This window comes from Ornithorhynchus anatinus, chromosome X1 (assembly GCF_004115215.2).
Source record: "Ornithorhynchus anatinus isolate Pmale09 chromosome X1, mOrnAna1.pri.v4, whole genome shotgun sequence".
In the NCBI taxonomy this organism is placed as follows: domain Eukaryota; kingdom Metazoa; phylum Chordata; class Mammalia; order Monotremata; family Ornithorhynchidae; genus Ornithorhynchus; species Ornithorhynchus anatinus.
Window position 1 is genome coordinate 29,231,887 of NC_041749.1, and position 26,840 is coordinate 29,258,726.

Sequence of the window (26,840 nt, forward strand, 5' to 3'; positions counted from 1 at the left end):
CTCTTCCAGAGGAGAGATAGTTATAGGAAGTTAACACATAACACCTTGTCACTTGAAGTGCCACTGTACTTATAACTTTGTGTGGATATGGACTGGTAAGGATTTTCACTCCTTCAGAGCCCTATCAACTTCATACTCATTCCCTTTCATACTCAGAAAAATACATTTCATTGTCATCCTGCATGGCTCAATAGAAAGAGTATGGGTTTGGGAGTCAGAGGTTATGGGTTCTAATCCCGGCTCCGCCGATGTCAGCTGTGTGACTTTGGGCAAGTCACTTAAATTCTCTATGCCTCAGTTCCCTCATCTGTAAAATGGGGATTAAGACTGTGAGTCCCACGTGGGACAACCTGATCACCTTGTATCCCCCCCCCCAGCGCTTAGAACGGTGCTTTGCACCTAGTAAGCACTTAACAATTACCACCATTATTACTATCCTCAAATACAAAGGATGACTAAATATACATTGATGGGCTAGCCAAACACTGGGTTTGAAAGGAAAGTAGTAGAGACAGAGATGTGGTCACCAGTAGGCAAAGGCCTGAAGAGAATTCATTCATTCAATAGCATTTATTGAGCACTTACGATGTGCAGAGCACTGTACTAAGCGCTTGGAATGTACAATTCGGCAACAGAATATAAGAAGTGACCAGCTTCTGCCCCTTCCTGCTCTGAGTGATAAGTAGTGGTGTTTTATTTTGGATTGATTTTTAAAGGAATGAAGCATGTTTTGCTTCCAAACATCTCTTGCACGTTGGACCCTTTCTCACATTGCATCACCTCTTATGTTATTCCCCTTTGATGGGTAGGGACAATACCATCTCTTAACGACCCATCCTCCTGCTTCTGAGCCAATCAGCACGGGAAGTGGGAAGCTGATGGTTTCTTGTGGTGACGGTGGCAGAGAACCAATTCCTTTGAGAGGTTTTATCTGGCTAATTCAGGCAGCCAACCTCTTTCCTCCGAAGGGGCTTACTCTTGACCTGCTGAGAAATTGGTGTGTGGATAAGCATGGACATCACAGAGTATTGAATTGTGGAGTCAAATGAAAGTTTCCCTTGGCCTGCGGGGAAAGTGGGTGTTTAAAATAAAGTTCCATCCTTCACTCAGTCCCCGGTGAGAGAAAACCCAGGCGATTTTAGCTCAAAACCTGGAGTCTTGAGGCCTGTCTCCCACGTAAGAGGTGAAGTGAGGGAAGCCGGTGGTTCTCTAGAGGATCCTCAAATCAGATGGGTCAGATTGAGCATTCTGACCGACTTCCTTGCCACATTCTCCAACGCCAGCATGCCACTCTCCTCCTCTCGGCCAGAATTCCACTCCTAGTTGGGATGCAATGTCCAGCGATCCCTGGCCTCTGCCTCTAGGGGGCGCTGCCTTTAATGCTTTGTAACGAGAGGTCGACATTCCCCATTCCTGGTTCATAATTAATCGTAGCCTTGCAATGACTGAATTAAAGTTCACATTCCGCTATCTCGATCAGCTGACACAGCAGGTGGGAGAAGGATGGCCGGTCTTCTGGTCTCTGGGGAGAAAATGACAGAGGAACAGTTACTGGGAGCAGGAATTCCTTCCCCAAATGGGCCACCGGGCCGGGCCGGCTAGACGTTGGAAAGTTGGACACCCCCTTAGGACATATGGGGTTTTTTGATATAGTTATTGAGTCCTTCACTCTGTCTGCCCAGTGAGGATTCAGTGCTGTCATCTCTGGAGGCAATGAGCCACAATTCAATAGTGCAGCCTTTTCCACTGCAAAGCCCAACTTACCTTCTGAAATTATTTACTGCCAGCACCTCCCTAGCAGATCTGACCCACGTTTTTGGCTTTGCCCAAGCCAACCTGTAAGCGCTCATCTAACCCTAGGTCCTTTTATGCTATTCACTAAGGAGAGCGGAAGAAATCTCCGGCAACATCCCTCGCCTAGGGGCTTGTCTAGTTTTAAGCTTCTCCCCCAATTTCTCCCAAATCCAAAGAACTCTCACATAGTTTCCCCATTATAGGAAATTTTGACATCCCTGAACTTGGAGAGAGATTCTGTTTCCATTGTGAGCCCAGAGACAAATCTTTCCTGCATGGAGAGTCCTTTGGCTTTAGTAGGGCTTTAGAGACTGGAGATCACTCAGTGGCCAACTGAGTAAGAGGAGTTTCTAAAGGAAATAATTCCTGGATTGCCTAGACTTATGTCACTTATGTAAACAGCTAGATGGGCCAGAATTTCTGATCTTTAAAAATGATCAAATTGCCGTTTCTTACTATCAACTATCAACCCAACTGGGGTTTCTGTCTACCATCTTCGAATAGACAGGTGGGAAAATGCACATGAAGGGGCTATATTCATTACTTATTTATATTAATGTCTGGTTCCCTCTCTATACTGTGAGCTCATTTTGGGCAGTGAGCATCTCTGATGATTCTGTTGTATTATATTCTCCAAAGGGCTTAGTTTAGTCCTCTGCACATAGTAAGCGCTCAGTAAATACCATTGATTGATTGGTTCAGAAACTCTAATGAGTATTCTTTCCTATACTGACCAGGAGTGCAAATCCTCCTTGGAGAGCAGGAAAGACTCCCCCTAGCACCCCAGAGATTTGACAGGGTCTCTTCATCATCTAGAAGTCTCATCACAATTCTTTTGAGATTGGAGTTCCCCTTACTGCAAAGAGGAGGAGGGCCCCAGTGGAATTCTTCCCACCATTTGTGCAGATCTTGTCTAATACTGGTACTGACCTCTTTCCAACAATGACTCATGATCTTAAAGATGCCTTGGGAGGCCAATCTGGGTTTGTATAAACGTAATCCGGCACTGATGTCTTCAACCACCTCTGTGTTGCTGCGGCTCTCATATGGTATCTTGCCCTCACTGAAGACCTCCCACATCAGCACTCCTTCAAAAAGCAAAAGCAGAGTAGTTAGTGGTCACGCCCATAAGAGATACCTTTATAGTTCTGTGTTGCTGGGTTAGAACGAACCTGAAAAGATCATCTATTCAACAGTGCAACTTATTCTGTAGGCTGGATTGGTGAGAGTCTCCCCCATTTTGCAAGACTGCTTTAAAAGGAAATCCCATAGTCTCTCTGGAGAATTCATTTGACACTTTTACTGATGATAAAAGACAAATGAGATCATATTCCATGCAGGATAAATCAAGCAATAGTATTTATTGAGCACCCACTGTGCACTGTGCTGTTTCAAGTGCTTGGGAGAGTGTAACAGAGATGGAAAACACAATATCTGCCCTCAAGGACCTTACACTCTAATGAGGACACCAAATATTATTATAGAAAGGAAGAAAAAGAGAAAGAAAACATGTCTAAGTGAACCAATAAGTGCTTTAATGGGAGAGTGCATAATTCGATAAGTATAACAATGCTGCAAGTGGCCAAGAGTGCATGAGGGCTGAGGTGGAGTTGGGATATGACTGGGGAAGAAGAAAGTGAAAATGGGGAATGTGAAGGATTTTCTCCTTTTAATGGAAATTCAGTGAGATGACAATAATAATAAAAATAATAACAATAATAACGGTATTTGTTAAGTACTAAACCTAAATGGTTACATGTGTGTTTCTTGAGTCCCTAATGGAGTATTCCTTGTGCTATAGTTAGGGGAAATCATGCCTCGCCAAGGATTTTGAAGAGGCTCCCATCCCCAAATTAAAGCACTTTTCCACTTTCTGCTTTGTATTTCAATGGCAAAAAATTGAGGTCAGTGGCAGTGTTGGTGTAAGAAGGTCTAGAGAAGAGAAAAATCTAGAAATGGGATTTTTTATAAATAATCAATCAGTGGTATTTCTTGAGCACTTACTGTGTGCAGAGCACTGAACTAAGTATTTAAATTTCAAAGGGCTTGTGAATAGATGGCACAATTTCTATATGCATATGGTAATCCTGTGTGAAACCAGACAGGATTTAAGTTTTTAAGTCCTTGGAAAAACTCAGGTGTCAACCAGGGTCATTTGAGGACTTGACCATCATACTGCACAGCAGAGCTGGATGGGCCTTGCAGCAAATGTGGGGAAATGCAGCGTGGGAGTGGTCGCGGTGGCATGCTTTGAGTCTGCAGCTAAAGATCTCTGAGCTCTACCCAGGATGTTCAAACTTGAGAAATCTTTTCTCCATTGTTTTCAGAGCAGAAAGCTTGCTATGATCCCCTCTTTATCTTGGTGAAACTTACCAAATGACCAGACATCAGACTTGCTGCTGTAACGATTGAAAGAGAAAACCTCGGGTGATGCCCATTTCACAGGGAATTTGGTGCCAGTGGAGCTGGTATATTGGTCATCAAGGACAAACCTAGGAAAGATAAGCGGTATCACTGGAAAACATGCTCAGAGGAGATTTTGGATCCCATTGTTGAGAAAACTGTCTAAATAATCTCCCATTACCTTGTCATTCCAAAATCTGACACTTTAATGACTTGGGATTCTCCCACCAAGCAGTTCCGGGCGGCCTAGAGAGAGAAGCAGAGGACAAGGGAAATGGTTACTCACAACTGGTAGTTAAGAAATTTCCTAAAATGAAGTATTTTGCCTTTTTCTTCTGTTTGTTGTAAAAGGACATAAATGAATTTTATAGATGTTAATTAAGCCTCACAACACCCCCACAAGGTGTTCTAAGACTCATTATCAAGGTATAAATGAGTTTATTGTGACATCTGTATTCCCAAGATGTTATCTAGAATAAGAAAAATCTGCACTCTCTCTTTGCCAATATGAACTCTGACTGATGCAATCTTGTAGGAACTTACAGATTAATGGGCTAAATCTGCTAGGAGCTTACAATCTAATGGGTAAAAATGGAAGAATTCACAGTCCTAAGGGACTACAGCAAAGTATTCCATATCTGAAGAGAGCAGTTGAGGTTTGGAGTGATTTGGAGAGTATACTTACCAGGTCTCTGTGAATGACAAAGGCTTTTTCCAGATAAGCCATCCCTTCACACACATCTTGGCACATGCCTAGAAGAGTGTCTGTGGTAAAGCTTCCCCGCTGATTCCGAAGATAATCAGACAAGCAGCCATGTTCCATGAACTCAAATACTAGACAGATGGGAGTTTGTTCCAGGCACACCCCATAGAGTTGAACCAATTTGGGATGAGAGAGCTTCCTGGAGGAACAAGTAAGGGAGAGGAAGAAACCGTCACTCAATCAGCAAGCACTAGAATCTTATGTATTTGAAGCACCCTGTGGGCAAGGAACATGTCTACCAAATCTATTATATTGTACTCTCCCAAATGCTTAGTGCAGTTCTCTGCACCCAGTAAGCGCTCAATAAATACAGCTGATTGATTGATAGGTGCACAACAGTATTTTATCTTTCCTTTGCCCTACCCCAGGTGAAAACTGAGCAAGCAGTGTCAGCTTTGGGCCATGGACAGGTTAGATTCAGAACATTAGGAAAGGATCCAATAGCATATTTTTGCTTTTATCCATGCTCTCTGCACTAGCCTCTCCCACAGAGCCAACTCCAACCTTGCCCTGAGAGCAGGGAGAGGAGGAGGTAAGGGGCTGGGAAAGAAGATGCTGGAGTAGAGTTAGCAAGGGAATGTGGGGAATGGTAGACAAGAAGTGAATCAAGTCTCCCCTAGGTGAGAATCTCTAGGTGTGAAATGGGTCCTCTCCTCCCAAAAGGCAGGTAGACCTTGGGGGTATTTTTCCCTACCAGAACAGTCTATGGACCAAACCATTTTGTGAAATTGTGGTCTAAAACCATATGTTGTACAGCCGTGATACCTAGCACTTACATCATGACTTCCGCCTCTTCTATGAATTCCTCTTCTGACATTGCCCCTTCTTGAATAGTCTTAATGGCTACCTTATTCTTTTCAAGCCAGTAGCCAAGATGCACCAATCCAAACTGTCCACTGCCAATCTCTTGCACAAAAGTGAGCTCTGAAGGGTTTATCATCCATTTGCCTGGAAAATTAGGGAAAAAAGGAAGAGTGAGCTAGGGGGACAAAAGCAGTGAGCATAAGGTAGACCAGCTAAGAAGTCATATTGTAATTTGATCTATCATCATCATTAGTAATACAACATTCATTATTATCAATGCTTACGGGAATCAACAGAATGTAGACTTTGCCTTGGATGAGGCCCAGTGGATTTGCAAGGAGTTTCTCACTTAAATATGACACCTCAAGGTTTCCAGCTAAGGATCCTTTTATGATTTCTCTACTTCTGTTTGCATATGTGTGATTATTGCCATAACTTCAAGAAGGACCTATCTGATTTACATAAGTATGCTAGAGGAGGAACTTTGTTATCACCTGACTCTCTTTTGGAACCAGAAAAGACCTAGGATGATGTGTACTCTCAATAAAAATAAAAAGGTTACATTGAGCGGTACACATCTCTCTCTTCCTGGAACACACACACACACAAAGATGAGTATATATGTATAGTACTATGTCCGCCATGTGGGTATTTTTTACTTGAACTAACGTCAAAGAAAGATATTGGTTGCTGGAAATTTCTACTTTAGATCTGGGTTGCTTCAAACAAAGGTATTGGCATTGGAGAGCTATGATACACTCCAATCGGACAAAAGAATCACCTCCCATCGGAGGGAACATAATTCCAAGAAACCCACTTACCGTATCTCAGCCCAGCTGTGATGGGGGCCTTTTGTCTCCAGGAACAAACTGGGTGTCGTAAACGTGTGACCAGACCTGTAGTAATAGAGCAAAGATGTAAGCCTTTTTTTTTTCCTCTGGCTATTTCGATCACAGTGACTGCTCAGGGATATCACCCCACACTCCGCCAAAAATGAAAGAATCTCTGAGCAGTTTAAAAATCAAAGTGAAAATCTGATTTGGAGGTTGTTTCTATTTTGAATTGTACTGGAGGGTATAGATTTGCAATGCTATGCCTTTCATAGTAATCTCTGTGTCAGAACAGGATACGGTAACAGAATGTGGCATACCTAAGAATCTGTAAGCTTTCTTTGTATAGGGTCAGGCTTCCTGGGCTACAGGTTAAGGAAGATATAGAGTACTGGGGCATAAACTCTCTTTCTCCTCCAATTCTCACTACGACTTCCTGGTAAACTATTTCTCCAGCCCACTAGAACTCACCTCCTCCATTGTGCTGGTGATATTTGATGAGTTGTGGGATGGAATCAAACACAAACTTTTCTGCAACATAATATCGCTTGGGGGTGTCATTTGTCTCTTTGATGTGATAGTGCTTTATGCTTGGACAACTGTCACTAGGGAAAAACAAAACAAAACACAAGTGTCGGTTTTAGATACAATGCACAGATTAGAAAGCCATCTGAAGTTTGAAATTCCCATAACATCGAATTGTGCAACCAACTGTAGCACAAATCCAAGCCCTTGGAGTACAAGAGAACATTTAAGTTCTTCAATCTTCTCCTTAAAGCCAGCTTGGAAGGAATCCCACCAAAGTGTAGTTTGAAATGTTGCAGTTTTGAGTTTTAAAAAGAGAGAGGAATGAAGGAAAGACAGAAATAATTTGCTTTATAAATGGCAGAGGAGCACTGCTAAGGGATTAAAATATTGTGATTTAACAAATGGCATAAACCCACTCGATGGTCCCCTAATAAACTTCTACCCATGGTTAGGATCATTTAATTAATAGTGTTTATTAAGTGGCTACTGTAAGCAGAGAACATTGGACTTAGAGCTTGGGAGCTGACCCCTAATAGTTTGGAATAGAGGAGACCAGTGGACATGCTCAGAAATGGCTCTCCATTCAACCTGATGCAGAGTCATGCTTGACTGTACCTTACAAATGCCTTGGTGAAAACCGAGACCGTGTATGTCCCTAGAGTTCGAGAATCTCGCACCATGAAGGCTCCTTCTTTACCCTAGGAAAGAAGCAGAAGAAACAAATGAACCATCAGTAAAAAACAGGCACAAGTGTGGCTAGGCTTTCCTCAATGCTATTGTAAGAGCATAGAAGGATATGCCAGAATAGCAATCAGAAACTGGAGAAGTCGATTTCAGGATATTTATATTAGGAAGAAAACTCAGGAGACAACTGAATCTAATCTAATAGTTTGGAAATTCTTAATTTTTTCAACCTTCTGTTAAATTCATAAGGGACATGCCCTGTACTGTTTTACCCTGCAAATCTGCATTGGCCACGTGCTTTTTTAGGTCCAGGATCCATTTTTGTACCCCCTATCACTGAATCAGAAGTAAAAGAAACTGATATACCTTATACTATTAATAATTACCTTTGTGGATGCTGTGGATTGAGGATAGAGTTAGACAAAACTCCCTACTGAAGGGAAAATAGTCTCAAATTGACTTGTACCACAGCCAAATATTCAATTGGTACAAACAATTTAGGAGCGCATGTAAAGGTGGATTTTCTGCATGGAAAACTTTAAAGGTAAAGCCAATTTAAAGACCATTAATGAAAGCTTAGCTCTAACTACCCCAATTATTTTTCATTCTTTATTATTCTTCGTTATTTTTCATTTTTCAGTTCCAGTAAGGAATTTCTTCCTGAAGGTCTTCCATTAGGTAATTAATTTAGGTAAATGATTTAAATGAGTTTTTATTTCTTTGAATTAAAAAAAAATCCACATGAGCTACTGCATTTAAATGAAACTCGTTAAAGTAGAAGCCGGGTCCACAGAGGAAAGCTAGATTGTAAAATCACTGAGAGCAGGAATCCTGCCTTCTAACTCTTATTATCCTCTGCCAAGTTTTTAGTTCAGAGCTCTGTCCAAAGTGAGTGCTCAGTAAATACTAATAATCAATTGATTGATTGATTGACTGAAACAAAAGTTCTCCCAGGGTATATGGCCAGGGGAATAACTATATCTCTAATAAACACTCAGCATACAAGTACTATAGAGAATGTTATTAAACTCTTTTTATATAAAGGCTACACTCATATTTATTTATTAAACTTAGAGCCCAATCTCTCTTGCTTCTTGGCATAATTGTGGAGCAGATTCCAAATGGAGTAGGTCACCCAGCTTGGCAATTTAGGGATGGGAAAAATCTAGGTTGATCCTTGCTTTCTTTTCTATGCATAATTAATCTTATAAAAGAGCAAGTAGAATGTCCAAAGATTCTTATTTTTCTGCACAGGTCATGCTTACCTTTCTCTTGCTCATTTATATATTGATTAAATATGGATACATAGATATACTGTATTCCAATGTTCATAAAGTAATGTTTCTATTTGATGTCTGAGAAAGTTACTATTATGTGACGAAGAACCACATCCTTCATCAATATTTATAGCTGGGCTTTGTTCTGTGACCTAGATGACCAGTGGCTGTGACTGGCTGTCAACCACAGAGACCCAGTGAGGCAGGTGGGAGCTGTCCCTGAAGAATACTGAAATTGCATTCATTATTAAGGAAGTCACAGTTATAGTCACTGTTGGGAGGTCTGTGAATGTTGGTTAGCTGATAAAGGAAGTCTGCTTCTCGTGCCTCTGAGGCTCCCCTTTTGGTGCATAGCCCACTGCTGTTTCTGCCTTGTCCTCCACCCTGTGGTTCTTCTGAGTGATCGTCAGACGTGGTGACAGGAAATCTTGGTTATAGAGTGCAAGAGGCAAGAGACAGCCACATTTTTGGGGGTAGGTAAAGGGGCTGATATCTGACACGAGCATACTTCCTGTGGAAGTTGAGTAAAAACCAAAAATAATTTTATGGCCTTATTTTTCAAAGCACTGCCATCCAGGTGGAGGCTCAATTCCCAGTGGCAGCACAGTGACGCCTTCTGGAAGAAATGGATGTGTAAGGGGGAAGTTGCACAAACATTTGCCCCTCTGTCACTGTAGTTCTAATCCCAACACTGCCCAATGTCTGCTGTGTGACCTTGGGTAAGTCACTTAACATCCCTGTGCCTCAGTTAACGCAGCTCTAAAATGGGGATTAAGAGTGTGAACCCCATGTGGGACGGGGACTGTGTCCAACCTGACCAACTTGTATCTATCCCAGCACTTAGAACAGCGGTTGGCATATAAGTACTTAAACTAGTACTATTATTATTATTACATTCTGTACTGGGCCATGTGTGTCTTCCATAATGGCAAAAAACAGAAGTTATTAATTTCAGTAACACCAGGGAAGTTCCCATGCTTTTTTAAAAAAGGATTTATGAGTGACAATGTGGAATCATGAAGTAAATTTGAGTTCCTTCTTTTCAGTATTAGCATCTTCACCTCTGGGGGCTGTGGGGGTCAGGAGCATCCTTTCAGTGACTGTCCTCTAAGGGGAGGCAATGGAATTACAATTGGGATGGGTATGGAAGTTGGGTGTGCTATTCACAAGATCTCATGAATTTGTTGATAGTGAAAGGATGAGAACCATGGAGGCTGTGGGAGTCTTACTCCACTCCAGACATTTAATTCAGATCACTTCAGTACCAGTGCAAGACGCAGATGGGTCCATGGGTCTGGGGAAAAAATGGACCATATTCTCCCCTTTGTGGGGATGGATTAGGCTGTTAGAAAAACGAAAACTTTACAACCTTAGGTAGGGGAGAAAATCTCTCTCCTTTTCCATCCCCATATACCTTTGGATAAACTCAGCCTTTTGCACCATTTGAGCAGTGTCAGTTTTCAAGTCACCCCCAACCTTCAATTCTGCAAAAAGATGAACCCCCCCAGGAAGAGAAGTGCAAGTGAAGCAAAGAATTATGGTCAAAGTAGTGTAAGGTCAGAACTAATACTAACCAACAGAACTGCCTTAGGATATGTCAAAATTTAATCCCTGTGTCTTCAGTAAAAAAAGAGCAAATCATCTCACTCCTTCCAAGTCAACTATAATAATAATAATAATAAGAGGAAGAAGAACTGTGGGATTTGCTAACCACTTACTATGTGCCAGTCACTGTACAAGGTAATTGGATTGGAAATAGTCCCTATCCCACATGGAGCTCACAGTTTTAATCCCCATTTTACAGATGAGGAAACTGAGGAACAGAGAAGTTAAGTGACTTGCCCAAGGTCACGCAGCAGACAAGTGGTGGAGCTGGGATTAGAACCCTGGTCCTCTGACTCCCAGGCCCTGCTCTTTCCACTAGGTCACTGTGTTTCTCAGTAGAAGTTCCTAAATTTTTGTCAATTAATTTTCTCCCAATTTAAATGAAATTCCACTTACCTCATCTAAAAGGAGTTTCTCAGCTTTATTTCGGTTGATGTTCTTATTGTACCACCTGAAAGCATTGAAAAATTCCTTGTTAACTAAAGAAATGAACTATAATCTCTCAAAGAGAACTAGGCCAGAAAATGCATTTGGCATCATTTGATAATTTGATGTTTCTTTCAAGCTTAATGAGTCTGGTCCTCCACTAAACCTAAGGAATGAGATCTCTCTCTCTCTCACCGCCCCCCCACCCCCCTATATTCCTTCTCTACAGCAGAACCAATAATCTAGTTCCAGGCAGCAAAGGGAGAATTGCTTTCCTCCCCACCCCCGCAAGCAGAGTGGCCCTTTTGGGGGGATACCCCATTTTTACATCGCCCTAGCATCTAGCTCCCAACGATTTATGGTCACTGTTGTTCACTCCCTGTAGTTCTCAAGTCGACAAAGCAACTGCTGCTGCAGCAACCCCTTTTGGGGGCCTCCCTGCCCATGCCCCACATAGACACTTTGCAATGTCCAGAACCCTTGCCCTCCTATCCACTTTTTGCACTCTGTGTCCCATGTGAACATGACTGGCAGAGATGAGAAGAAGTCTGAGTAGCACAAGGCAAGCCACTAGCGCTAAAAGCCATTCCTCTGTGCAGGTTCTCAGTCCTGAAGCCTTAGGACTAAGGCTCATCCAACATCCCTAACGGGAAGCTTAATCTTCATCATCTTCATCATCACTGTTACAGAAGAAATTTATGATGGCCAAGTCATGGAAAACACTTTTTCAAAGATGTGATTGCAAAGATGTAATTGTACATTTGGGAAGATGCCTTCTTCTTCCCAGGAGATTGGGGCCGGGTGGGGGCAGAGGGGGGTGGAATCTGCCTGATTTGATATATAAAAATGTAATATTTCCCATTTCATTAGTTAGTAGGATTTAAGGTTTAGGTTGATGCCTGGAGCTATTTTATGCTTCAGTCCTAATTTAATACATAGTATTCTTTTCTTTTGCATTGGAAACTCTGCATAGTGATGAAACTGAATAATTTCTAGGTTGAACTACATCGTTTTTTTCTTTCTTTCGCAAACACAATAAATGCTCCTAGTGCGACCAAAATGTTCTTCTTCCTTGGTTTATCAACATACCAAACAGGATTCCCATCATGCACCAATTTACTTAGTCATTTACAAAATCCACAAAAAGGGAGAAGTAAAATCAGCTTACTCATATGTTTCCAGATTATTTGGTGACTTTTCCACTAGGTAACTGCTTGGCACATACCCTTCATGCCTGTTAAAATATAATTAGCTGTTAGAATATTACGGTATTGCTTTTCATTTCATAACTTAAGATTCATTTGAGGAAGGGAAGTTAAAAAATTCATTTTTTTTACATAGGTGAACTCCTGAACACACCTTCAACAAATAAGGAGGCAGCCCTCTGAAACACAGAAAATTGACTAAAGTGTTAAACTGTGATCTTACCTCTGATTTCTGAGGAAGTAACTTCTAGACTCAAAGCCATGCCAAATGGAACAGCACCTACCACTGATTCAAGTGACCCCCCAAATCACTGGGTTATAGCCTATGGATTTTGGTGAATTTCTCGGGGCAGCAGAATTTGCTTAGCAGTTTCCAGAACCCTGATCTGTTAGTAGTGACAAATGCCTTTCTAGAGGTAATAGTGATAATAAGGGTGTTACTCTCAAGATTTTCCTTTATCTATTGTGTGGCAAGTATTCTATCTTTGATCCTACATTTTAGTCTGAAGTCCCTCTGTAACTCAGGTAATGCAGTTGAAACTGTTTTTATCAGAAGCCTAGCAGTAGTGTTCTAGCTAGAATCTTTCCAGAAATGTAAAGACATTCTACTGTTTAGGAAGATGTGGTTCAGTGCATGTGCACGGTGTCAGTCACAGCACGATGCTGTCAAGTTTCTCAGCTTATGCCTCAGCTCTGTCGTAGTTTGTACTTTTTTCCCTTTTTCTACTTTAAAGAATATAGTAAAATAATTAGGAATGGGAGTAGGTTAGTGCATTCTGCTACTGGCAGAATAACAGTAATATTTAGAAATTTATATGAAAATTGTCATTCATGTCACTTTCCAATAACAGGGGGTTCTCCAACGACCCCTGCATTATAGGAGAATTCTCTGTGATATTAATAAGTAATCTCATGGCCATGTATATTAATGTAGCACCTTTTTTTCTTCTCACTCTCCTGAGGTTCCTGCTAAAAGACCTAATATATCCAGAACCATGGTACTGAGTTTATTTTAAAGGACTCATTTTGGGATATGACTTGCAGAATCCACATTTTCTTCCCTAAATGAGGACTTAACCATGCCTCCATTCCAGAAATATATACAACAGATTCAGGGAGGCAAGGGAATTTCCAGATGACTCACAAACTACCCCATTGAAAGTGGCAATGGAATAATTTTCAGAACTGATGGCAACCATTTTAACCCCAAAATCTCACCCATTTTTATCTTGGACTCTCCACCAATGAATCTCTGAGCTGTCAAGCACATAGTACTCTTCATTGCGTTGAAGCATTAGTTCCTGGGGATCCTGGGTAAGGTAGTCATACATAGCAATGACTAAGTTTTCTTCAGACTCTGGCAGTAGTTTCTGGAAAGCAGACAAAGACAAAGGTAAGTGATGCCATAAAGTTACAAGCCACTCAGTTTCTGATCTCTGACAAAAATTCTCCTCACAAATTGGTCCCACATGATGTAGCATCCTAATATTCTGGAGAATTGACTTCTGTTTTTATATAATCTCCTGTACTGCGAATGAGACCTTTTCAAAACATAATCTCACAAAAGACTAACCAGAGACATTCGGTACACATAGAGAACAGGAAGACATTAAGAGAAGAAAGTTAATTCAAGATTCTCAAAGGAGGAAATGTTGAAAATGATTTTTTTGAGAGGCCAGACTTGAAATTTTATTCTACATTATGCAGTCAGAGATCTCAAAAGGATCCATTCTGCCTCCTGAAAAACTGGAATAGGAAAGATGAGGCCAGAGTATTAAACTCTCAGATTTTTCTAGAACTTCCAATGGTTTCTAATTTCTAATGAAAATAGGTGAGGAAATTTATGTAAACTTCAGCAGAAGATGAATTTGCTGGATGGGAGGATGAGTCCCTTGATTAATCATATCAATCAATAGTATTTCTTGAGCTAAACTGTAGAGCACTCTACTGAGAATGTAGATCACTCTACTGAAAAAGCACTTCTGAGTTAGAAGATGAAAATCCCTGCTCTCTAAGAACTGACAAACTAGCAGGGTAGAATGATCTAGTCTCAAGTTGTGAGACACTACAACTTGTTCTTCAAGAGAAACTGGGAGGATTCCTGTAGAAAGTTAAAGGAATATGTAACTAGTTCTTTATCTGGAATATTTTGGTGGATGCAGGAAGAGGGACTCAACCACTTCTTGAGCTCTCTTTCAGGTGTATAATTTTGCAAATCTGAACTTACTCCCTCAGGAAATCACCAATTCCATTTTGAAACGTCACTGTGTAAATTGGAAGAAAATGAACCCAACTCTTATAAACACAACGTTCCCTCTAGGAGCAGACAAGACACAAATTTCCCTGAGCCCTTAGAGAAAATAAGGGAGATTTCAAAAAGGCCAGAACAAAAATCACTAATGCCGATCTGTTGAAAAGAATGGGTCAAGAAGAGATGAAAGGCAACAGAGGCTTGGACAAATCCATTTCTACTTTTAAGCTGGGGTGAACGTCCTATCAGCAGTATCACAGGAGTGAAAATAAAAATATGGGGAAGTACAAGATAAAACATTCCAAATGAGAAGTGACCTCGAGTGGCCTCTAGTTCACCCAAGATCAAAAACCACTTGCTGGGGTCTGGGAGTTGAACTCACCCGGTTATCTTCAGGAGTGGGAGGAAGAGGCTTCTTTGAAGCTGAAATGAGAAACCAAGAAAAACAAAATGAACACAGAACCAAACTGGGCAAAAAACAGGCAGTCACCGCATGCAGGGGCTTTTCACTGAAAAGGGCAGCAAGGAAAAAAAAAACAGGAGAAAAGTCATTGACAAAAACTGCTTGGTGGAGAAGTTAAAAACATTATTGGGGCCCACAAATTTTTCAGAAGCCCACAAAATTTGCATGGGCAATACCCAGTTTTACCATTCTCTTCACCTCCCACTATTGTTCCTCATCTCTCTAGTCTATGGTGAGCTATAAAAGGATTTGCCTGCAGTGTGGCATAGTGGATAGTGGCCTGGTGGATAGAACATGGGCTTGGGTGTCAGAAGGACCTGGATTTTAATCTCAGCTCTGCCACTTGTCTGCTGGGTGACCTTGGGCAAGTTACTTAACTTCTCTGTGCCTCAGCCTCAGTTAGCTCATCTGTAAAATGGAGATTAAGACTGTAAGCCCCATGAGGGGCAGGGACTGTGTCCAACCTGATTAACTTGTATCTACCTGAGCGCTTAGTACAGTACCTAGCACATAGTGAGCATTTGGCAAATACGATAAAAAAAAACTTCCCCTGAAGACAGAGGTTTTCACAGGAATCCAGCACAAAGTCAGAGTCCTCTCTATTTCGCATAGCCTTACTTTTTAGCCTAGTTTCTTTAAACCTGGGCATACATTCCCTCAAGAATTTGCATTATGGGGCAGTGTTCACCCCTTATATAATAATGAAGAATTGTTATCTAGAAATGGGAATCAGTGACTCAGGGGAAAATGTGAATCAGTGACATCCTGACTTTGATGCTGGTTGTCCATGTTGATTTCTTAAAATCTTTTGATATCTGGATTTCAGCTTCCTTGCCTTTAAGGTGGATGAGGAAGGACGTATTCGCTTTGCATCCAAGATCTTAGTTTTCATTCAGGAAACATTGGCATCTCTTAGTATGATGATTTCCTGGACTGTAGGCTTCAAACTTAGAGGTGGCAGGAAAAAACACATAATGTGTCTTTCCCCAACAGCACCATTCAATTAACCAGGTCCAAAAATAGAAAGTGAAGAGTAACTCATCTAATTCCTCAATGGAAATTATCATTGACCAAAATGTGAACCCTTGAGCTGGTTCTCCCCCTCTAGGCTGTAAGCTTGTTGAGGTCAGGGAATGTCTACCAACTCTGTTATAGTGTACTCTCCCAAGCACTTAGTACAGTGCCCAGCACACAGTAAACACTCAATAAATACCATTGATTGATGGACTGATTGGTTATAGATCCAGAAGACCAGATCATAAACGTTGAGACATTTGTAACTTTAAATGACCCCAGATGGTGGGAGCCAAAGCTCTAGGCAACACGGGGAAGATCTCACCGGAGGTAACATCTCCCTGGCCCTAATGACGACTTGCTGTCACCTGATGAGTCACCTATCCCACTTCATATAACACCTTGGTTTTGTCTCTCTATTTTAGTCCTGTCTGCTGAAGGATAGGAAACATTGTGTACTGAAGGAAGGCACTCTCACTACCCACGCAGGCATAGATAGGATGTGAAATGGAAAAATGAACAGGCTCATCAGACTGTGTTTGGGTCAAGGAAGTTGGAGGAAATATTTCACTCACAGTTGCCCTGCACGACGTTTACTTCCACTGCTGAGCCACTCTGCCTAAGAGCAGAAAAATGAACTCTCCGCGGGCAACCTGGACTCTTTTCATTAATTGTCTGAACCAAATAAAGAATAACTAATAAGCAACAGGTGCTAACAACTGCAGCATCAAAAACCATTTTAAAAGCACCACTTTTGGTCAAAGACATCTAAAGTAATAGCTTAGATGTAATGTTAGTCAAATGGGCGATGAAAGCAGAAGAAACAAGGGAATTTTCTCCTCCTGGAAAATTCAAAAGCACCTTGCTCTCCTTTAGGCTGCACTGCAAGTTCAGCATTCACTTGCTTTCACTTGAGGAACAATATGGTCTAGAGGAAAGAGCACGGGCCTGGGAGTCAGGGGACCTGGGTTCTGATCCCAGCCCCACCATTTGCCTGCTGTGTGACCTTGGGCAAGTAAGTCACTCATCTTCTATGTGCCTCAGTTTCCTCATCTGTAAAATGGGGATTCAATACTCATTCTCCCACCTACTTAGTCTTTGAGCCCCAAATGGAACAGGGACTGTGCCTGACCTGATTATCTTGTATGTACACCAGTGATCAGAATAGTGCTTGACACATAGTAAGTGCTCAACAAAAACATAGTGAATTATAATTTCAATGCCTTTCAAAGGATGAAAATATTTTTATTGATTCTCTTACCGTTCTTGGTTGGATCATACTCTGCACAACCAGGTGCTAGCTTTTCTGTCTGGACGCAGCATCTCCACCTCCCATCCATCCAGAAATTGGGGTGATACTTTGGCACCAGACTGTTGTTGTTCCTGGTTTCTGGAAGAGTTTGGAAAATGTTCAGGAAAAGGCAAAGAAGCAGAGTCTTCCTTAAAAAATCAGGCTCCCTTCACAGAGCTTAGGCATGAATTTGGTGTCAGTAAGTAGCAAGAATAAAATCATCCATTTTTTCATACCAGAAATATCAGCAAAATGATACTGTCAGATTAAGATTAAGAAATAACCCCCTTAACCGGGAACAGTTGTTAAACAATCAAAATAACACATTTTGTTTGTTTATTTGTTTTACACAAGTCATTACTGCTTCAGTACTGTCTGGGTCTGTTTTAGATTATGAACTGAAAGATGATATGTAGTTTGTAAAGAGTCACACATAATGTCCTTAATTAATTCTTATGGTGCATACATTATGTGCATGTGGCAAATCAGGGTCTCCTCGACCCTTCTGTTAGAAAAGCAGCTCCCAAACCACCTTGGGAAGATTCAGATGCCTCCAGTTTCTGCCTGGTTCTAAAGCTCTGTGGCTTTCCCTTCTAGGAACAGGCAGGAATTGGGAACCTCTGCCAAGCAAGTCCTAATCCTCCACTCTTTAAGCTGTTTTCAACCCCAAAAAGCAAGGGAATATCTGGGATCTAGCCAGATATCCTTGCTCCCAGAGATGGCTCAAGGGAGCTCAAAAGAGTCTCAACTCCCCTCCTTCTGCTTCCCAGACAAGCATGTCCCTACAACAACCAGAGGCCACCTGAGTCCCCTTCCAAATGCAGACACAAAGCTCCAACTGGGTTTAACAGAAAACAATGAAATAATCTTTACAAATAAACTAGTTAACAAGAATAAAAGAACTCTGCTCTCAAACATCTTTCCCTTTCCTGCTTAGACTGTGACTCCCATGTGGGACAGGAACTGTGACTAACCTGATTGTCTTATATCTACCTAAATGCTTAGTAAAGAGCTTGGCAAGTAGCAAATGCATAACAAATAACACAATTAATTAATCAATTTTCTCTTACACAGGACCTTTTTAACTTTCTGAAAGTCTCCTTCATCTGGTCCAGTCCCTTCAGCCTTTCTTGGGGAATCCCAGGTTTCAGGTTCACTCCCTCTGGATTTCTCTTAGGATTCTAGGGTCTCAGGGTGAAACTGCTGCCAATCCATGATTGCTTTCCCACAGTCTGGGCCAGGAGACTTGCTATCCAGGTATCCAAACCTCAGGACCTCACCCTAGAGAACCTCATATCCTGAATCCTGTCCCCAAGAATCATTCAGGTCCAATCAGCCTAAAATGACCAAAGAACTCCTTCTCCTCAGTTAACTAGCATCTTCCCTCTTTCCCCATCCTCCCCTGATTATCTGTATTCCAAGGAGAGCTAAGCACCTAGAGAAGCAGCGTGGCTCAGTGGAAAGAGCACGGGCTTTGGAGTCAGAGTTCATGGGTTCGAATCCTGGCTCGGCCACTTGTCTGCTGTGTGACTTTGGGCAAGTCACTTAACTTCTCTGTGCCTCAGTTACCTCATCTGTAAAATGGGGATTAAGACTGTGAGCCCCAAGTGGGACAACCTGATTCCCCTGTGTCTACCCCAGCGCTTAGAACAGTGCTCGGCACATAGTAAACGCTTAACAAATATTAACATTATTATTATTCACCTGGTTCCCTTAAAAAGATTAGCTTTCTCTTGGGAGGGGGCCCCTCAAGAGTGAATTTTCATCTATTTTTGTAAACTCTTAGGGGTTTTTTTTCTCTCCTACTTCTATGTATAGGTCATCACAGTGTGCCAGTGGAAGATAAGTCTTGACTGCCAACATTAAGGTCAATCTACAGCTTGATAATTTATTTGTCCATTACAAGACCAGTGTGTATTTGCCTGAATTATCTGGCTATCTATGTTTTGGGTTTTTAAATTTTCTTGATAATTGCCTCGGTTTTCAACTTAAGATTTCCAATGTACACTCAGTCTAAAAGGGAGACATTTGGAACCATCCATCTATCTACAAATTGTATTTTCTCCTCTAGCGGCTCTATTTAAAGTTAAAATAAATTGCACTAGGGTAAGTCATGCAAGACAGAGCATTGTTTGAAGGTTTCTCCTCACTCACTGCTCTAACCTGATATAAATCCGCTAAAGTGGGAGAGAGGGATATTTTCAATGTAGTTGTAGTAATGATATCTATTGAGTGCTTACTTCATGCTGAGCACTGTACAAAATGCAGGGGTGAATGCAAAATAAATTAAACCTGGTCGAGGTCCTTATCTTACAAGATACAATCCAGATTGGAGAGGACAAACACTTAGAAAAGAGAAATGATAAATGAGGCGCAGACAAAGGAATATTTAGGATACAAGAATCAATAGCAAAGGGCATAAGTACAAAGAAAACTGTGCTTGAAGGGAAAAGTTCAGATGTACTTTCCCAATCCAGGTACAATCCTATCTCTGAATGAACAAGATCTTGGGCTTGCGTTAATTGTGAATGATGAGCTTGCTCAGTAAGGGATCTGCACATGCATAATAAAATATGGAAAGACATTTAGAATATACAGCACACACTTGGGATATCACTGTAGAGCACTAGTTGAGAACCAATGGTAGTCAATCACAAGTCAGAGGAAGAAAGGAACCACTATTTGAAGTGATGTATTCGAAGCCAAGAGTTTGGTTACCTTTTTTAAGAGCCAGCACCCATCTCTGCCGACTCTCTCGGTCAGGAGCAAAGACATAGAGGAGATAATTATCATGAACAACCTGGAAAACGATACAGAGTAAACCAAGATCAGAAAATTCAACCTGAAAGACTGAAAATATCATTACTTATTTGTGACCACTCTTGTTTTTCTAAGGGACAGAACTAAGAATACACACAAAACTTTCTTCTTCCCCCTTGGAAAGCACAATTATTTTAGGTGTTAATGTATAATGTGTTTTTTTAAAAAATAGATGTTCTTCATACATATAATGGGGATAATAATATCTGTCTCTCCTCAAGGGAATATTGCAGGGGTAAAATTATTGATGTGAAAATGCTTGCTAAAGTAGATGTCCAAACAAATTTAAGGTATTACTGTATTAGCTAAAAACATAGCAGATAGAAAATTTGTGGAAAGACTTCCTTCACAGATGGTCATAAAACCCCAAACTCAAAGGGCAAATTTTCTGTGGTACTTACATATCTGAAAATGAGAATTATAAAATTTTTGTTATTATTACTACTACTACTAATAACAATAAAAAGAAGAAGAAGAAGAAGATTGGTATTTGTTAAGTACTTAACTATGTTCCAGGAATGGTAGATACAAGGTAATCAGGTCAGGCAGCGTCCCTGACCCACATAGGGTTCACAGTTTGAATAGGAGGGAGAACAAGTATTTAATCCCCATTTTAATGATGAGTATACTGAGCCATAAATAAGTTAAGCAACTTGTCCAAGGTCAAATGCAGTGTGGCTTAGTGGAAAGAGCATGGGCTTGAGAGTCAGAAGACATGGGTTCCAATTCCGGCTCTGCCATTTGTCTGCTGTGTGACCTCGGGCAAGTCACTTAACTTCTCTGTGCCTCAATTACCTCATCTGTAAAATGGGGATTAAAAGTGTGAGCCCCACGTGGGGCAACCTGATTACCCTGTATCCACCCCAGCACTTAGAAAAGTGCTTGGCACATAGTAAGCACTTAACAAATACCACAATTATTATAATTATTATAAAGCACTGGGTTGGATCTTCAGGTTGGCAACAAAAATCCTTCCTGAAAATTTGTAATTGGTTTATCACCTTTTTCAATTTGCTGGTTTCCACTGGAGCAGCACCAGAGGAAACAGGAGCCGTAGATATAATTGCAGTGCTATCCTCAGAGGCTTACTCTTTACCATAAACAGTTCTTCTCTTCTGGGAACCACAAAGCAATTCCCAAGTACAGTACATCCTGTGAGGTCCACTAAGTTGGTGGACTGCCTACAGATCAAGTAGTTCACTGAGGGGAGGGTTGGGAAAAGAACCCAGAACGCTCAGATAATCAGGTTACACGCTAGCCACATAACCATTTTCTCCCTCCCTTCTGGGACTGTAATGATCAAGCCCATTCTCTGTGGCTTGGACAATGAGAAGCTGGTTGTGATTTGGCTTGGCTGCCTTACCTGGAAGGGGTATTTATAGTGACATGGAATGCTAATGTCACTTTTCACAATTTCAACACATTTGATTCTGGAAAGTTCAATGGATCCCTTCAGTGTTCGTTTTTTCTGAGGAAAGAAACATGGTGTTAATCATTTTAATCAGTGAAAACACAAAATTTTATGGCAAGAGTATTCTTTAGTTCTGAGAATTCTCATTTGCATCCCTGGTTGAGGATCTCTCTCCTTGTAATTGAAGTCATGCAAACAGTTGATTGACAAAGGATCCTAAGAAGGATCCCAGTAGAAAGACAACAGTTTGCTGTTGTCATGGGTTCAAATATATCGTCATAATCAGTGTGGACTAGAGAAGCAGCGTGACCTAGTGGTTAGAACATGGACCTGGGAGTCAGAAGGACCTGGTTTCTAATCACACCTCAGCCACTTGTCTGCCATGTGACCTTAAGCAAGTCCTTTAACTTCTCTGTGGCTCCATTCCCTCATCTGTAAAATGAAGATTAAGATTGCGAGCCCCAAGTGGGACAAGGACTGTGTCCAACCTGATTACCTTGTATCTACCCCAGGGCTTAGAACATAGTAAGCACTTAATACCATCATCATCATCATCATCATCAACTGACTGGAAAATTAAGCATAGGTAAATTAACATTGTTTGATAGAAATAGCTAGTCTGTAGCATGACATCACCAAGGTCTTCTCAAAACTACAGAATGACTGTTTTGGATTTTTTTAATGGTATTTTTGAAGTGCTTATTATGTGCCAGGCACTTTACTAAGCACTGGGGTAGATACAAATTTGTCAGGTTGGACATAGTCTGTGTCCCGAGTGGGCTCACAGCCTTAATCCTCATTTTATGGATGAGGTAACTGAGGCATGGAGAAGTTAAGTGACTTGCCCAAGGTCACACAGCAGACAAGTGGTAGAGTCAGAATTAGAACCCTAGTCCTTAATGTATCTTCTTATATCCTTTCCCTTCTAAGTAACTACCTACAGGGATATCTGACAGCAGTGTTAGCTCATGTTATATGATAAAACAAACATAAGGGAAGTATTAGTATACAATATATTGTGGAAGAATGAATTATTTTCTCATACTTTATGAGAACGATTTACCATTCAGACACAAAACAGCTTCCTGTTTTGAATCATCCACAGCTGGGATTAAATTCTGAAGTTCAACCCACAATCATAACTCTTTCAAAAAGTTAAACTTGGAAAGCTGCAATCTTTTAAAAAACATCTTGACACAGAGAAACTTCCCAGGGGCCTCTGCAACTACTTGTAAACTCAGAATCTAGACTTTGGCAGTCATTTTGTCTCCCTGCTCCCAACACTACAGTTTGGTTGTCTATTTGTTTTCAGAGATCTGTTTGGACCATGATGAAGCAGATAGGCATTCTTACCTTTCCTACTGATTTACGCCTTTTTTTAGTGATATCTGTTAAGTGTTTACTATGTGCCAGGCACCATACTAAATGCTGGAGTAGAAACCAGGTGATCAGGTTGGAACCAGTCCATGTACCTCATGGGGCACCCATTCTTAATCCCCATTTTACAAATGAGGTAACTGAGGCACAGAGAAGTGAAATGACTGGCCCAAGGTCACACAGCAGGTAAGTGGTGGAGCTGGGACTAGAACCCAGGTCCTTCTGACTCTCAGGACTATGCGCTATCCGGTAGGCCATATAAAAAGGGCCAGATAAAAAGACATAACTTTAATGAAGGAACATCTAATGCTAATCACTCCACTTCTTTCCTTGCCTGTTATAGCCAATCCTCTTCCCTTAAAATTCCCCATCTTTTAACTTCTCCCCACAACACCACATTCCTTAAATTCTATGTATCTCAAGTTTCCCTATTGGAAATTTAGATAATTCTCCCCTAACAGGGATGTCTTAAAACTAGTAGTGATGGTATTTATGAAGCCCTCACTCTGTAAAAAACACTGTACTAAACACTGAGAAATCAATCCATCAATCAATAATATTTATTGAGCTCCTACTGTGTGTGAGCACTGTACATTGCACTTGCGAGAGTTTAAAACTAAGGTTGGTAGATACGAATCCCTGCCCTCAAGGAATTTACAATCTAGAGGAGATTACAATCAATCCGTGGGCTTTATTGGACACTTACTATGTGCAAAGCACAGTATTAAGCACTTGGTAGAGTACAGAACAACAGAGTTGGAAGGCACATTCCCTGCCCACAGTGAGCTTACAGTCTAGAAGAGTAGCTTACAATCTAATAGAGGGGTAATAATTGAATACTGGTATTTATTGAGCACTTGATATGTGCGGAGTACTGTACTAAGCGCTTGGGAGAGTAAACAGAGTTGGCAGACAGGTTCCTAGAACACAAAGAGCTTACAGTCTAGCAGAAAGAATACACAGATAAGAATTAGACAGGGTCCCAGGGTACTGTGGCTAGAAGAGCATAGTCTCAGGCTTCCTGTGGCTCAGAGTCTAAAGGCACAGCTGCAGCCACAATAGCCACTACAACAGGACTTTCCCAATGTTCTACATGTTGTGGAGGCGCCATGCTACTGCTGCTTCTGTCCTTCCTGCCGAGCGAACAAGGCCAATCAGTTCGAGGTCCCGGGTTGAGGTCGACAGTGGTGTGGGTTAGCCGAGAAGTGACTGCCCTCCAATGGACTGGCAGCCCGAAGTGTAAGATGCCTTTGCTTCTGTTTTTCCCACTGAGTTGGAGAAGTGTCTGTACACTTTTATAATAATAATAATAGTTGTATTTGTTTAGCATTTACTTTGCTATGCACTGTACTAAGCGCTGGGGTGAATATGAGCGAATTGGGTTCGACACAATCCCTATCCCACATGGGGCTCTTAGTTTTAATCCCCATTTTACAGATGAGGTAAATGAGGCACAGAAAAGTTAAGTGACTTGCCCAAGGCCACACAACAGACAGTTGGCAGAGCTGAGATTAGAACCCATTACCTTCTGACTCCCAGGCCACTGCTCTATCCACTTCACCATGCTGCTTCCCTTTAAATATGGAAGCAACATGGCCCAGTAGAAAGTGCCTGGTGTTGCGATTCAGAAGCCCCGTGTTCTAATTCCAGCCCCGCCATTTGTCTGCTGTGTGACCTTGTGCCTCAGTTACCTCAATTTTAAAATGGGGAATTGAGACTTTGAGCATTCTTTGGAACAGGGACTGTGGCCAACCTGATTATTGTGTACTTACCCCAGTGCTTAGTGAAGCGACTGGCACACAGTAAGTACTTAACAGATACCATGAGGAAAAAAAGAGGTTTGGGGAAGAAGCAGGTTTCAGCAGATTTAATCATCTCCCTCCCTGCAATTGGAGTTGGAGCAGATCCATACTGGTCTCTAACACTATTAAAGGCATCCCAGTGCCTCCTAAACATCTTTCCCATTACTTTCAGCTTTCTAAGTTAGAGGGGTTGAGACAGGATCTCCTGAGTAGTGGAATTCTGTTCCCTCTTCAAAATCTTCTGGATTTCTGTGATCAGGACACAGATGTAGTGAATACAGACCATTATGGTATCAGCAGGACTAAGGCATCTTTCAAGAGGTTACCAACACTAATTTCAACCAGGGCCTAGAAAGATGTTGTAGATAGGGTAAGGGAAGAATCTGTTGGATATTCAAAAATATCTCAGGATTCCTTTAAAAAGCTTAAACAATCTACCTTTGGGAAGTAGGATTCTCAGTGGGAATTCTCAAATGTTTGAAAACCATTCCTCTGCCTAGTACACTCTGCCATTCTGGAGTATTCCTACCCAGCCTGTCCTTGATAATCACTGGATATACCTTTAGAAATGTCTTAATGTTCCACCAGTGGCTCCTTCTTTCACTAACAACGTAGATGCTGCCTTCAAATCCTAGTGAGTTTCAGTTGTAGGGACCTAGTAGCATTAGCAAAGTTTCGGCTGATGCAGTGCCATTTCTTCCACACTGCAAACTAAGTGCCTCTTTCACTAGCTTTGGATGAGAGAAGAAATGGTCTAGAAGTTAAATACAGTTTGGAATTCGGGAAGATTGATTGCACTGTAATCTCCTCAAAGTAACCCTGGTATTTTCTAAAATGAGCACATACAATGTTGGCTTTGAAGCATTCAGTCAGCTTGCCCCCTCCTACCTGACCTCACTGATCTCTCCTATAGCCCAGCTAGTACACTTTGCTCCGCTACGCCAGCTTGCTCACTGTATCTTGATCTCATCTATCTAGCCACCGACCCCTTCCCCACATCCTCCCCATGGCCTAGAACTCTCTCCCCCTACATATATGTCAGATTACCACTCTCCCCATTTTCAAAGCCTTATTAAGGTCACACCACCTCCAAGAGGTCTTCCTTGATAATGTCCTCTTTTCTCTGACTGCCTCTCCCTTCTGTGTCATCTATGTACTTGGATCCATACCCTTTAGGCACTTGATAGTCACCCCACCCTCAGTCCCATAGCATTTATATACATTATATAACTTACTTATTTGTACTGTTGTCTCTCTTTCCCTCTAGACCAAAGCTCATTGTGGGCAGGGAACAGGTCTACCAACTTGATTGTACTGTCCTTTTCTGAGCACTTAGTTCAGTGGTCTCCATAGAGTAAGTGCTCAATTAATATCACCGATTGACTGATCGATTGATTTTTAACTAAGGAAATTGCAGGATGTGCCCAAATTGCAGAATGCAGAATTGCAGAATGTGCGGCTGAAGAAATAATGCAACAACACAGCATTTGTTATTTGGATGATCAGATTTTAGATATAAATATCCAATCTCTTTCTCCTCTATAGGCTATCCATGCTACCCATGCTTCTTAATTACATGTAAGACATATTATGATTTATTTTTTATATACAGGATACATATACACCTGAAATGACCTCAGCAGAGTGTTGATTTTGGCTCAGGATGTCATAATCCAGCAGGCAGTTGCCTTGGTAAGCCACTGTGGTCGGCAGTTATTTTTCAGGATTCTTGCTGGCCTATCCTTGTGGAACACTCTACTTGGCTCTCCAGTCTGACACTTCCACCACTTATGGCATAGCTTCTAGACTGTAAGCTTGTTAGGGGCAAAGAACGTGTCTGCAGTTCTGTTGTATTGTAATCTGTTGTACTGTACTCTTGAAAAATGCAATTGATTGACTGATAGTCCCAGAAGGCATGCTGCACTGTAGTCTCTCAAGTGCTTAGTACAGTGCTCTGCACACAGTAAGTGCTCAATAAATTCAGTTGAATTAATTAATTAATTAATTCTGCTCCTTCTAGAGTTAAGATTAGAATCTAGGTCTCCTGAGTTTCAGAGCCAGGGACTTTCCACTCAACTAACAGTGGGTCTAG

General features: G+C 41.4%; 1 protein-coding gene across 1 annotated transcript in view; it reads right to left on the minus strand.

Moving 5' to 3' along the window:
* Positions 1-364: 364 nt before the first annotated feature.
* The window catches only part of ITK (IL2 inducible T cell kinase), a 38,035-nt gene continuing 11,559 nt past the window's right edge, over positions 365-26,840 (minus strand). Inside the window, exons 2-17 of the mRNA XM_016228657.2 lie at positions 21,522-21,626; positions 20,057-20,138; positions 17,309-17,437; positions 14,953-14,993; positions 13,538-13,689; positions 12,283-12,348; positions 11,085-11,139; positions 7,738-7,820; positions 7,066-7,199; positions 6,586-6,660; positions 5,737-5,908; positions 4,883-5,099; positions 4,379-4,443; positions 4,168-4,286; positions 2,725-2,882; positions 365-1,522 (exon numbers count right to left, since the gene is read on the minus strand). Of these exons, the coding sequence (XP_016084143.1) occupies positions 1,451-1,522; positions 2,725-2,882; positions 4,168-4,286; positions 4,379-4,443; positions 4,883-5,099; positions 5,737-5,908; positions 6,586-6,660; positions 7,066-7,199; positions 7,738-7,820; positions 11,085-11,139; positions 12,283-12,348; positions 13,538-13,689; positions 14,953-14,993; positions 17,309-17,437; positions 20,057-20,138; positions 21,522-21,626 (1,725 nt within the window). The 3' untranslated portion in view covers positions 365-1,450. The remainder of the gene's footprint in view (positions 1,523-2,724; positions 2,883-4,167; positions 4,287-4,378; positions 4,444-4,882; positions 5,100-5,736; positions 5,909-6,585; positions 6,661-7,065; positions 7,200-7,737; positions 7,821-11,084; positions 11,140-12,282; positions 12,349-13,537; positions 13,690-14,952; positions 14,994-17,308; positions 17,438-20,056; positions 20,139-21,521; positions 21,627-26,840) is intronic.